Source organism: Gavia stellata, chromosome 17 (genome assembly GCF_030936135.1).
Source record: "Gavia stellata isolate bGavSte3 chromosome 17, bGavSte3.hap2, whole genome shotgun sequence".
NCBI classification, from domain to species: Eukaryota; Metazoa; Chordata; class Aves; order Gaviiformes; family Gaviidae; genus Gavia; species Gavia stellata.
In genome coordinates, this window is record NC_082610.1 from 9,771,257 (window position 1) to 9,785,056 (window position 13,800).

General features: G+C 39.8%; 1 protein-coding gene across 1 annotated transcript in view; it reads left to right on the top strand.

The window, feature by feature from the left end:
- The window catches only part of HIPK3 (homeodomain interacting protein kinase 3), a 78,871-nt gene that overhangs the window by 13,516 nt on the left and 51,555 nt on the right, over positions 1 to 13,800 (top strand). Inside the window, exon 2 of the mRNA XM_059825715.1 lies at positions 2,964 to 4,059. Within this exon, the coding sequence (XP_059681698.1) occupies positions 2,966 to 4,059 (1,094 nt within the window). The 5' untranslated portion in view covers positions 2,964 to 2,965. The remainder of the gene's footprint in view (positions 1 to 2,963; positions 4,060 to 13,800) is intronic.

Genomic DNA, 13,800 nt, shown 5'->3' on the forward strand with positions numbered 1-13,800 from the left:
TCTTTGGAGTAAATGTGGCAAATCTGATATTTGAGTCGTCCCAGAAGAACTGGAAGAATGGTAGGCTGCTGATGGAACGTTTGGCTTGGCCTGAGCTGTGCAGGTGGCACTGGAAGCTCCAAGTAGGCTTCGACATATGCGTGCTCCGGGGTGGTCGGTGAGGGTTGATTTTGGTGCTCTAAGTAATGTGATCAGGATAAATCAGGATGATTAGGGGACTGGAAGATCTTTCTCATGAGGAAAGGCTGAGGGACTTGGGTCTTTTTAGTCTGGAGAAGAGAAGACTGAGGGGGGATCTTATTAATGCTTATAAATACTTAGGGGGTGGGTGCCAGGAGGATGGGGCCAGTCTTTTTTTCAGCGGTGCCCAGTGACAGGACAAGAGGTAACGGGCACAAACTTGGTCATAGGAAGTTCCATCTAAACATGAGGAGGAACTTCTTTACTTTGAGGGTGGCAGAGCACTGGAACAAGCTGCCCACAGAGGTTGTGGAGTCTCCTTCTCTGGAGATACTCAAAACTCGCCTGGACACATTCCTGTGCAATCTGCTCCAGGTGAACCTGCTCTGGCAGGGGGGTTGGACTAGATGATCTCCAGAGGTCCCTTCCAACCCCTATCATTCTGTGATTCTGTGAAATAATTCCTTTTAAAATATAATTATTGTAGCAAAGAGGGTAAGTCCCATAGTCAATAATATGCTTATGCGGTGCACCAGGCACTTTGTAACAGGGTATGTTATTTAGGAGAGAATTCAAGAACTTGGAGAATTTTTGCCTGTGTTTTGAGGTTGAGAGTTAGTCTTAAATCCTTGGCGTGGAGCAGGAGAACAGTGGCAGTCTCATAAAGTTTGGCGATGAGAGAGCCTGGCTGCCGCCAGTCTCCAGGTTTCTGCGTCATCTGGCTCTGGGCAAACAGCTTTGGAAAGGAAAGGGCTTAGAAGTTTTCTTCTACTGCTGGGGCAAAAACCATTATAGGATGCTAAAATGAGGTGATGGTATGATTATTTTAATCGCTGTTAAGATGTTTAAATGCTAGTTTCCATAAACCAAAATCACAGCTTCAGAATAATTATACTGTGCGTTTGGGTAGTTTTCGTTTGATCAGAGTCATTGCAATGTCTGGCTCAAGTTTTATGTGACTCATCTGCAATTTAAATACCTATTGCCAGAATCTTCGTGTACTTGGTATGAAAAAGTGATTTAATTAAAGTATTATTGGTATTGAATTCGTCTCCGAGAGCTGATCGGACTGGTATAAGCCATAACTTCCCTGAAATCTTGTAGTTGTTACACAGCCAGAAGGTACAGTGTCCGAGAGATGGGGTGTATGCATTTTAAGGTGGAATTGAGGTTCCTCGTCCTACATATGGGCCAGGTACCGCTGCCATTGTTCTCCCTCTGACGCTGTGCTGGCATGCTTTGCTTTGTGTCTGGGAAAGGGAGGTGTGGTGTGGAGCATGACCCTGGGCAGCCTTGTGGCTCTGCTTTCTGCAGAGCTGGTGTTCTGAGTCAGGGTGGATTCGGGGAGGCAGTGGGACTAATCCTGTGCCGTCACACAGGCTATGCAGAACGGGCCTGCTGTGCTCGGGGGCTTCCCGGGCTGGCAAACGGCCTCCTCTTGCGCAGAATTCTTCGTTACCGATTTCCGAGGTAACTGGAAATTCTCGATTCCTAGAAGCTGTACAGGCTTAGCCTTTTGAAAATGTGATGACCTCAAGGAAAGTATAGTCGTTCAGGTTGAAATTTTGATCTCAGCCTTACTGGGAATTCAAAAGTTAAAATTAACCATAGTATTTTATTTTAACTTTCACTTCTTTCTTAGCAAGGAAGTAATTGTGTTGGCAGAAAAAAATGTTGAAAAATATATGAAAAATACATACAGAATATAGAAAAAATATATATAACAATATATTCTTCTTCCTTTTACATTCACTTGAAAATAAATTTTCTGTGAGAAGCCTGTCTTTGTAAGTTCTCTACCTACAATTATCAGCCCACTTCTCAGAAATGACCTTGATCAGGGACATATTTTATAGGTCTGTAGAATATTATACTCAGTTAATTTAACAGGTTACCTTACAGTGCAGGTTTTCTATGGCCCAACTCATTAATTTGGCATATCTGAAATTATGAGGCTAATATTTCATTTCCAAATCTGAATTGAAGGTGGGAGGGGGGGAAACCTGGTGCCTCTGCCCCCTACAAATGTGTCACTGATGTGCAGACTTCTGCAATGGGACGGTATATAACTTTGAGAAATCACTTGCCTTTCATGAATGGATGAGATTACTGTACATCTTAATTTCGCCATAAAGCTGCAATTGTTTTCGTGAACATACACTTGCCCCTAAAGTATTTTGGGCCCCATCACACAGCCCAATTGCTTTCACTGTCCTCATGGTGAAATTGTGACAGTCGTGTAATTTGTCCGTCTCAGAAGCCTGATGGTGCTTACGATAAGTAGGTCGGATACCTTGTGTAACAGGTAGTATCGGCTCACAATTAAGAGCTTTTAAGTTATTTTACATCATCATTGATAAATATTTGAATTAGTTATTGAACTTACATTACAAAACAGTACAGTACTTCTGTATGTAGAAATGCTGGGGTTTTTAAAATGAAAGCTGAGTTTTTAATAGCACAAAGGTACTTCCCCCACTTGAAAAATTACTAGTGGTGGCCTGCTGCAGGCTATCTCAGTCCTGCCCTGTGCAACCAGCAAAAACACTTCCTGCTGTAACCTGCTGCTGCCACAGTCCTTGTGTGCTGAAGAGCGTGCACTGGTGGTAAGGCATGATGACCTTGCTATTGGCCATAAGGAACTAAATACAAAATAACTTCAGGCTAGCTCATTTGGAAAATATATTTGTGTCCTGATTTTCTCTGAAGAGGAAGCTGCTGCAAAGCTTGGAAATGTAAATGCAGGATTCTCACTCGCTTTTTCTTTTTCTCTTCCTCCGTAGGTATGGCCTCACAAGTCTTGGTATATCCACCATATGTTTATCAAACCCAGTCAAGTGCCTTTTGTAGTGTGAAGAAACTCAAACTAGAACCAAGCAGTTGCGTGTACCACGAAAGAACCTACCCACAAATCTATGTGAATGGTAAAAACTTTGGAATTTCTCCCCACAGGGTTAGTACGTACTTTCAGACTAAAAACCCATTTGACAGACCTCGAGGACAGAACTTTTTGTTGCAGTCAAATGCTGTTGCTTTAAAAAATATTGCAGGTGCTACAAAAGCATTAGCAGCGCGGGCGCAGCAAGCTCAGTTAGAGGCACCTCGGACTGGGACGCAAGGAAGCCGATCAGATACCCTGGAAGGACCCCAGCGATGTGGACTGAAGCGTAAAAGCGAAGAGCTGGAGAATCAAAACAGCACGATGCAGATTGTTGATGAACTGTCCATCCTGCCTGCAATGTTGCAAACCAATGTGGGAAACCCAGTGACGGTTGTGACAACGGCTGCAACTTCAAAACAAAGTGGTACAAGCGGTGATGGAGATTACCAGTTAGTACAGCATGAGGTATTGTGCTCTGTGAAAAACACTTACGAGGTTCTTGATTTCCTTGGACGAGGGACCTTTGGACAAGTAGTGAAGTGCTGGAAAAGGGGGACAAATGAGACTGTGGCAATCAAAATCTTGAAGAATCATCCTTCGTATGCACGCCAAGGACAAATAGAAGTGAGCATATTAGCAAGACTAAGTACTGAAAATGCTGATGAATTTAACTTTGTGAGAGCCTACGAATGCTTTCAGCATCGTAACCATACTTGTCTGGTTTTTGAGATGTTGGAACAGAATTTATATGACTTCCTGAAACAAAACAAGTTCAGCCCTCTGCAACTGAAAGTAATACGGCCTATTCTGCAACAGGTGGCCACTGCACTGAAAAAACTAAAAAGTCTGGGTTTAATCCATGCTGACCTCAAACCAGAGAACATTATGTTGGTGGATCCTGTTCGGCAGCCTTACCGAGTTAAAGTAATAGATTTTGGGTCTGCCAGCCATGTATCAAAGACTATTTGTTCAACCTATTTACAATCTCGGTATTACAGGTAGGTGTCTTTTACTTTGTTTTTAACTTTTAATGGAACAAGGTTTTAGTGTGTATTAAAGTTAACAGCTTAAATAATGACTCCTCCAGATTACTAATAAGAATGATTTGGAAAACATAACGACCATCTAAGAATGAAGGCAATACTAAGATTAAGTGGTTGGTTACCATTTTAAATGTGAATATTTGCTTTGAATGTTTTTATAGTGTTATTTTTTTCTAGTAGTATGTTTTGTGTTGCACTCTGAAGTCATCACTTACTGTTATTTTCAGACCTTTGATGAGGCTTTTTAAAAGGAAAATAGAAAAGAAAATTAGTTTATTTGCTTGATTAGGATGCCTTTCCTGTCTTCCTAACATGATGTTTTTTTCCTGTAAGCAGCTGGACAGTGTACTAGAAGTGCCGTATTTTTATATCCTCTCGCCAAAGATTATGTAAATGCCTCTGTTTTTCTCCAGCACTTGTAAATATTTTGCCTAGTTCTTATAAACTCAATTCTGATTGAGTGCCTTCAGCAGCTGTGGACTTCAGTGAACTTTTGGAGTTAGTGAGTGATAGGATACTTAAATGTTTAAGGTGATACCAGGCAGGCATTTAAAGTGATTTTTGGTACATGGTTGCATTCTATATTGGCCTCAAAAGGGAGGTATATTTCTGACTTTTGTTTTTTAATCCTTTCTTCGTATAATTATCCAATCTGTGTGACATGTAAAAGCTATTAGTATTTAGTATCTGAGATCCTTTTGTTTCCTTTATAAGCTGAACTTTGCTTGATTGAAGACCTTTTTCATTTTTGCTTTGCATCATTGGCAGTAGTATGTCCTGGGTATTGCCTGTCTCTGCAAATTCAGTAAAAAGCTAGTAAACTAGGACAATGAGTAATTTGAAGAAAATTTTAAATACTTACAGCTATTCATTTTGGAAGTGAAAACTTGTGCAGTGCAGTTCTAGGCTTGATGAAATTAGTGATTGGAGTTCATGATGGAAGAATGTAACTTATTTGACTGTAGCTTGTAAACAAGGACTTTTCGTGTACAGTGCTCATATAAAATATTATAATTCACCTGCATTTCCCCATTGCTTAATTACAAACTGCAGATGAAGGTTTAAAAAACTACACAAAGTTCATCAACAGAAAACTAAATTGGGAAACCATGTGGATTGATGCATACCCACATTACACAAAAATGTGCACAAGAGGAAATAAGAAATTAAGTAACTTGAGACTTCATTTTGGTGTAATAGCTGTACACCACTCAAGATACAGTATTTTCAGGCCCCTCAGGACAAAAATGTACAGGTCTTGAAAAGGCAGCATGAATTCTGTGAGGTTCTAGACAAATGCAAATGTCTTAATGTTAGCTGTTCTGTGCAAATTCATAATTCAGCAGGTACTCAAGATGTGTGGTCTGAGAATAATTCCTTACGTATTTTGGCTTTTTATTTATTGAAGCAATTGCAGATTATTGTGAGCTATTGCCATTTCTCCCTCCTCCCTCCCCAAGAACTGACAATGGGAGGGGCCGTAGACAGCCAGGATCGGTGGACCTATGGTCATACTTTCTTCTTGACTAACTAGTTTCAAATTGTTTTTTCTGTTTCAGATGGCTCACTAGACATAGCATTGTTGTGCTTATTCAGTTGCCTACATAGAAATTTTAGCTCTAGCTTTGTTTTACTTGCGTTGATGTTCCTTTGCACCTATACTTTATGTAGAATTTTGACATGCATACTAGGTTGAGCAGGTCTCTATGCTGGCAAGATCAATGTGCAGCTCCTTGGCACCTTGTGCACATAACATGCACTGAAGTGTGAGTAAGTGGGGTTCGTTGTGGATGTACATTCAAAAATATTTCCCCCCTTCCTGAATAAAACTCGTGGGTGAATATGCTTGTCTTGGCTCAATGATGTTGAATGATATTCATATGGACGCCTGTAATGTGCACCTAAAATTCCCTAGTTACTAAGTTGCACTTAAGTGCCTTGTAAATATTCAGGCTGTTCAGTAGAAGATCATATTCTTTTATTTTGTATAGTTTTATAATGCTTCTATGAAGTAGCATTTAAGTCAGGATTTTTTTTGAAAGTAAAAAGGACATACAAAAAGAAAAAAGGTTAGGGTCTATCTACTTGAATAGCTTTGGTGTTATGTTTAAGTTAAATATTGGTTGAGATAATTTGGAAACTGACTTAATTTTGAAACAAAATATGATACTATACTTCAAAATTATCTTAAGTAAAAAGTTTACTTTTGAAAAGGTTTTTAGCATGCTGGATTTCATTGTGGATGCATAGCTCTCTACTGGTTGTATGAGTCAAATTAACTTTGTGTCACTTGGCATGCAGTTTCTCAAACTTTCTTTTTATTGCTTTGGAAGCACCTGACTAGTGTAAATAATATCAGAAAATAGGGATTTGATCCAAAAGGTCTCAAAATAGATGATGCCAGGGAAATTTGAAGAGAAAAACCTTAAAGAGGAATGAGAAGGGCCTTCACCGAATATATTGTGTTGAGATGGAATTTATTTTGCAAGAGATTGTGCTTCTCGTCAATCAAATAAGGAGGTACTTCATAAAATATAACAGTACTTAAATGTTTTTTATATTAAAAAAGGGTGGGAGTGATAGTGCAGGTTTGACTTGTTTGACTATGACATGTTGAAACAAACCCTTTAAAGAAAATCAAGCAGCAGTTGGGACATTGAAATATCTCTCTTTTTTTTTTCTTTTTTCTTCTCTTAAGCTGAGTGGTGCTATGTGATTGTTTACGTTATTTAGCAAAAAAACATTCATTTAAATAGATTTTTATTTAAAGCTTCAAGCTAAATTAATCCAATTAGAGTTCAAATTGGAAATGTTTTGAAAAAAAAAAGTGCTTGTTCCCTACAGCACCTCTTTTATTAGCATGATCCCATCTGTATTCTTGTATACAGTCTTTGAAAATTGTTTCTGTGCAAGCTTTATGTGTGTTGTCATGAGCTTTACCTGTAATTCTTGCCAGTGGGGATCCTTGTCTGTTCAGAAATGACAGTGCATGGGATTTTGATTCACCAAGTGACAGGCATAGCGCACTATGTTTATCTAGGAAATATCCCTATATTTAGTGGGAAATATCCCATTAATGTCAATGTGATGTGATCCTAGCCTCTTCTGATGTGCAAAAGCACTCAGCCAGGCCCAAGAATTTAAAGAAAAAGTTATTAAGCGGAAGCATTTTGTTTTTAAATGACTATTTTATGATCAGAGATATTAGAAAAGGATGGAATGAAATGCCCTGCAATGATAGCATAGGATGAGAGGGCTGCGAGGAAGCAGGGCTGCATCCCCGCAGCATCGGGATGCTGCTTCTCAACCCTGTCGTGCTGGTGCCGTCCTGCTCCGGGGGTGATGATAACCCTGTGTCTGTCCCTCATTCTGCTCACCCCGCATCTGCCCAGAGTGCCCGTGCCAGCGTGAAGAGGGAGGGAGGTGGCCTGGGGAGAAGGGAGGAACTGTTATATTTGGCAGTGTTGTTAACTTACGCCATGGTCATTTTCAAGACTAGCACTTGCACTTTCTCTATGAAAACCATATGCCCACCAGTGTCTGTGGAGGTGTATGTTGAATGCTCAGGAGAAACCCATAAAGAAGTTCTGCAAAAGTGAATAAAGAGGAAGGTTGGTTTTTGTTTTGTTTTTTTTTTTAGTATCTTCTCACGGTGTTTTTTCCATGTTCATGGCACTGTCACGAGCTAATTATTGTGAGAATGGAGAGTGCCACAGTCCAATGTTGCAGTGTTTATTTTGAATGGTAGCATCAGTATTTTACATCTGTAACAGGAAGTGAGTAATGAATTGGAAAAAAAGTAATAAGAGGATTAGGACTTAAGGCAGGGAACGTGATACAGCCAGGTGAATGGATAATCAGCTGACTGACTTTACTTACCTTAGTCTATAGCAGAAGAAGAGGTGACATAATGATGAATACTGGAGACATTACAGTACTTTTGAATTTTAAAAGGGTGTAGAGAAGCAGAAAAATGGAGACAACCAGATGGAGTGATAATGATTTGATGTTTTTCTGTTTTCAGCTTTGTCAAGCAAAGAGAAAGTAAGAAAATGGTTAAAACAAGTATAAAAATACTTCTTGATATTTAATTACCTTTTGGAAATGCCTGGCTGTTATGTATTGCTAGAAATTAGAGTATGGATATGAATAAATACTAACGACAGTACACTCTCTTAAGTCACAGATTATTATTTTTTGTTTGTTTTAAAGATGAAATGTTATTCTGAATACTCTTTCCCTAAAAGACAGTGTCTGTTCTTATATGCTGTTTTTATGCCGGTCTGGATTTTAATAGCTGTGGGCTAGAGAGATCTGGTATTCAAAGCCTTTTCTTTGCTGCTGGCCTCACATGTTAAAGACTGTTGACCTTTTATGAGTGATCTAAGTAGGTAAATAAGTAGGCAGTGCATACATTTTGAAAAGAAAAAAATCCTTACATACAGGGGAGGTGATCAAGCTTTTGTCATATATGGAAATGGTATAAGTATGTTGCTGTCCTTTTCGTCAGCTGTGCCACAAATCATGAAAAGGGAAGTGTTGCATCCAAAATCAAAAGCTTCTTTTCCCCTTATCACATGGTGCTGGCTGTGGAGGAGGGAAATCAACACATTTCTTTTATTTTTTAAGTCTGGTGTTTTTGCACTCATCTGGTGAGGCAGAAAGTTTTCCCAGGGCGTGGTGTTTCCCTCTACAAGTCATTTTCTTTTGCTTTGCCTCTCTTCCTGAGGTTATATGTATTTAGGGAAGTGGGTGTGAGAAGAGGGGCTTCGAAATGGCAGGCTCCAAGGAGCAGTAACCTACAAGAAGAGTTGAGTGATCTGAAATGGTCAAGGTAGTCCTGCTCATCTGCTTCAGGGAGCAGAGTTACCTTCCTTTCTGTTGCCGTGAGAAGCAATGGCCTGCTCGGCGTTTTGTGTTCAGAGATAACTCTTTGAGCCTGGTTTCGCAGCAGAACTCTTCTTTCTTCTGGAACCCCCTCCATGAGTTTTTTTTTTTTTTTCCAGAGAAACTTCTGTTGAAACTTATGTATAATTTCCCCTTTTGGAAATGGCTGTGTGCAACACTAGTGGTTAAGGAGTTCTGTTTTACTCGTTAGCTAATATCCACATGACAGTTAGCGCTGCCTTCTGCACATCGCTGTCCTCCATACCATTCAGCCGTTGTTCAGACAGAGTAAAATTGTATTTAAAGGACACACAGTTCCATCTAACGGTAACGTCTATGTGGCAGGGCTTGGTGATGAGGAAGCCTCTTCCTTCTCTGATACTTTTCCCGCTTGGCTATAACACCAACTGAACTCATAAAACACATCGCCGTGTTGTCATTGCACATTGACCGTAGATCACTAAGGGAGGGGTATAGCAGTGTTTGTGTGCAGAGCTTTGTGATTTTTAGGTTTGCTGTTGGCTGGGAGGAGTTATTGCTTAATTGTTTTTCAAGGGGAATCGCCTTCATGTTGGTTTAATTTGGGGTTGTCTTCCTAAAAGACAGGATTTTGAAAACGAGACTTCGGTAAGCCTTACAAAATTTGTCATTCATAAAATCCTTCTAATATCATGGACTCGACAGTAGCCATTGCAGGTCTAAGAATGAGCACTTCATTGTGTGCTCCTTATACGCAGCCTCTGAAGGGAGTTGAACAGTCGCTGCTCCAGTTGCCTGTGTAGCTTCCCCAACAGTTACATTTCCTGTCTTTCGCCTCCTGTCTCCAGAGAAAACATCTGCTTCATCATACTCTGTCAGATTATACTGCTGTTAGAGTACAGCTGGAAATCTTGCCGAAAATACGTTTTGAGAACAAGCACTCAGTTTCCTGATGAAAGGATGCTCCTCTCGGCATCCAGTGGTCTGTACGCAAACTGCTGTTTAGCATAGTCAAATTCATTGGGAAAATGAAATGAATGGGAAGCAATATAATTGATCTCCGTATAAAACGGATCACCAGCTGAATCTGCGATAGGCTGATGGACAACTTGAGTGATGCTGGCAGAATGGAAGGTGTCTGGTTATTAAGGGACGCTCGTAGCTTGGAAATGTTTTTCTGCTCCGCTGGTGACAGCAGTAAAATACGATCCTAGTTATTCAGCAATGTGCCCATAAGGAAAAGCAAATGATGTGAGTAGATACGCTCAGTGGAGTCAACTCATTCCTGAATCGGACAGTGATATCCTCCCTCCAGCCTTCCAACTAAGGATAGTTGCTAATCAACAGAGTTGTTCCAGACAAAATGCCAAATGTCACTAGTGTTGCAGCGGAGCTCAGAGGGATGGAAAAATTGCTGTTGGATGTATTCCTGTTGGATGAGAGCAGGCTTTTCCCCCTCTCCTCTTCTTACCCTCCTCTCCCATGAAGGATCAAAGAGGATGGAGGAAGTGATAATCATTGTGTCCTGTGGTCCTGACATTGCTTTCACTTGCCCAGTCAGTTCTGCTGCAGCTCGAAAGAGTGATTTGATCCAATGCAATCTCTTCTGCTTTAAAGAGTTTTGGAAAAAGAATAAACTAGTTGAGTTCTGTGGCTTAATTACTGCCCATGAGCTGGGCTGTGGCGAGGGTGTGCTCTGAGGCAGTTGCAGTAGGACCGCTTTTTATTTATGGCTTTTTCAGCTTCATACTTAGTTTCAGAATAAACCACCAACAGCTTATTCTGGTTTTCCCCCTCAAATTTATGAAATTTATTTGATCTGTTGTTCTCCCTCTTTCTTATACACATTCCTTCTAAATTAGAAAAATCCTCGTGGCTGTAAATTCCTGGAGAGGCTTGTTTTCTCACTGGCCTTTCTAACTTGATTAGATGTAGTCCTTGTCTCTCAAGGGACTCCAGAGAACACAGGCTGACAGTAGTCCCCTAGAGTGTTTTTGTTAAATGGAATGTTTTCTTTCTGTAGGTTAGGATTGTCAGCAGGGTGGGTTATTATGACTCGGTAACACATCTGTTGCATCTGAGTGACTTGTTGATTATCTTCTCCTACATCAGATCAACATACAACTTACATGTGTTTGAAATATCAGTTAAAAGACTATATACAAATAAACACCTATCTTTAATACAGATTTTCTTTATAGGGACGACCAAGGGGGAGAAGTCGTGCAAAACTGACATCTTGGGAAGCAACTGCTTTTTCAAGTCCACCCATTGCTGTCACATACTTGAAGTTTCTAAATAAGCTTTATCTAGAGTGGGATGTCTTGGTTTTTCTCCTTTCACAATGCCCAAAATCCTTGCTCAAGAAAATTTTTTTTTTTTAAACTCTGGGTTTTAGATGTTTAAATGAGAAGCAAAGCTCTGTTAATAAATTGAGTTTTCTGTCAGTTAGGGAAGCACAGTACGAGAACAAGCTAAAAATGCCTCTGTAAACAACTTGCACTTCAACATGCTAGCAGATGTTATTCTATCACTTTGAACTGTGCATCACTGAAGTGTATTGGGATATCTTAAAATAGTCAGGGGTGGTGGCCAGAGACTCTAGACTACTATAGATGGTGAGGCTGTTTCGCTGTTGCAATGAAATAAGCCAGAAGTACATGCTGCTAAGGTCATTTGCTTGCTCAAGGTCAGCATGGTCAAAGTCAGCTGCTATACTTGTAAGCATGGTTACTGTCAGTAGTATATATAAGAAAAGAGTCCTGATAATGTAAGGAATTGCTTTTACAAGTGAATTGGGACACTTGACAAATTTTTTCCCCCTTTAAAGTTGCAGGGCTGTGACTGCTGGTTTATTTTCTTACCTGAGCAAACAAACTTAACGTCAAGATAAGCTTTGTGGCTTGTGTCTGTGAACAAATTGCTTTATTGATTTGGTAAGATTTTGTTTGCACTTTCTGCATAGTGTTCATTAACTGTTTAATTGACTTCCTGTTTTAAACTTCTATTTCATGATTACTAGGACCTAACCAAAACCATAAGGACCCTCCAGGAGTGGCAATCTTGTCTCATCATAACTTCATATTTATATAGCTATTTGATAATAAATGTAGTTTCAATTCTCTTGTTATTTTCTAGTCAGCATAACATGGTCTCTAATACCTTATTATTTGTTCATCGAAGCAGAAAATAAGAGTAGATTTTTTGGTAATGGTGTGGTTTTTGTTTTTGTGGGTTGGTTTTTTTTTTTTGCATGCTGTGGAAAAGAATGACAGGGTTACTGTAAATTTAGAACTTTTTTTCTTTTTTTTTATCCTCTCTGAAGATCCAGAGATGGGAGTGGATGAAATAGAGGCCAGCCTTCGAGTTGGTTGTTTTTCTGACCTAGAGATCTTCTGAGTAACATAAGCTGGGATAACACATGAAGCATTCAGAGGTACCCTGTACCTGCTGGAGATTCTAATAAAGTCAGCCCAGATTTCAAGTTAATAGTGATGATCAGAGTTCAGATGATGGTTCTCTTGGTCTTTAGGCTGCCTTGAATGGAAGGGAAATTCATTCATAATCTTGAAGGAGAAAGAGTTGTTGGTTCTTGCTGTATTTCATTTTTTTGAGGTTAAACGATAGACCTAAGTTTTTCCATGCATGGCTAAAGTTTTGGGAAGCAGCTTTTGTTTTTCACACATTAAAATAGATCTACTGAAATGTGATCCTTTTTTTCGCTGCACTGATATTTATTTCACAAAGATTTGTTCATCATACATCTGTGTGTACGTGAGTGCGGATATATCAGATATCTTAATTGCAGAAAATATCAGTGATAGCTGCAATGCTGTATTTGTAAATAGTGTGTCTAACTGCTCCCACTGTTCCTGTTTTGAAAATATGGCTGTGTATTTCTGTTGTAAGAGCAGGTAGTACTAGATCTATATCAGTGTGATTGAAAGGGAAGCCTGTACATCAGCCCCTGTCTCTTCCATCTGGCGTCCTTGTCTTCGAAGGAGAGCTGGTTTGTGGGTGAAGGCTACCTTCTGCATCAGCTCACGGCATCCAACACGAGTGAAGAGGGTGAAGCAGACGCATGGGGGAAGAAGTCTGCTGCGCGATTGAGTACACAAAGACTGGCTGAGCCGCTACTCTGCTGATACAGCCTGTGAAAGGGAGAGGATGTACCACAGCTGGGGGCTCATCCTATTAGCTGCAGAAGGCAAACTGCCTCAGTTGATCTGAAAATCAAGCAGGTTGAACAAGTATAAGTAGATAATGTGGGCAAGTTTGGAACATTTAACACTCGTGCGGGTTCTGACCAAAACTAGCAATAAAATGCTATTGTGATTAAAAAACAAAACAGGGATTAAAAAAAACCTTTTGTGGATTCTAGCATTAATTGGAAAGTGGTAGAGGTGTCTGACATAAAAATAAGTATTTGGGATGTAATAAAGTAAAACTAAAATTCATATGAAAATAAGTTGCCTGAAATGTCCGTATTGTCAAATTTTATACTATGTGTCTGAACGTCCTTTATTCCTCCAATAGTTTGGAGGGATTTTTGTTTGGACTGTTAATAAAATACCTTCTAACAAGTGAAATTGGATTAGGAGGCTGGGGGAAGCAAGCCAAAAGCATTTCACAGATAAGATTTTCAAGCAGTTGCATTTTGAAACTATGATGTTACCTTAAGAAGATGTGAAGTATCATGGTGCTTAAAAATTTTGGTTTGTTGGTAACTGGACAGCCACAGTTGATTAAAGGGCAGGCATAATGTAATTTAAACCAGTAGTACTTGTGTGTGATTAGGTGAGTCTTTATGCAGGCAAGGTTGTGCTGGTG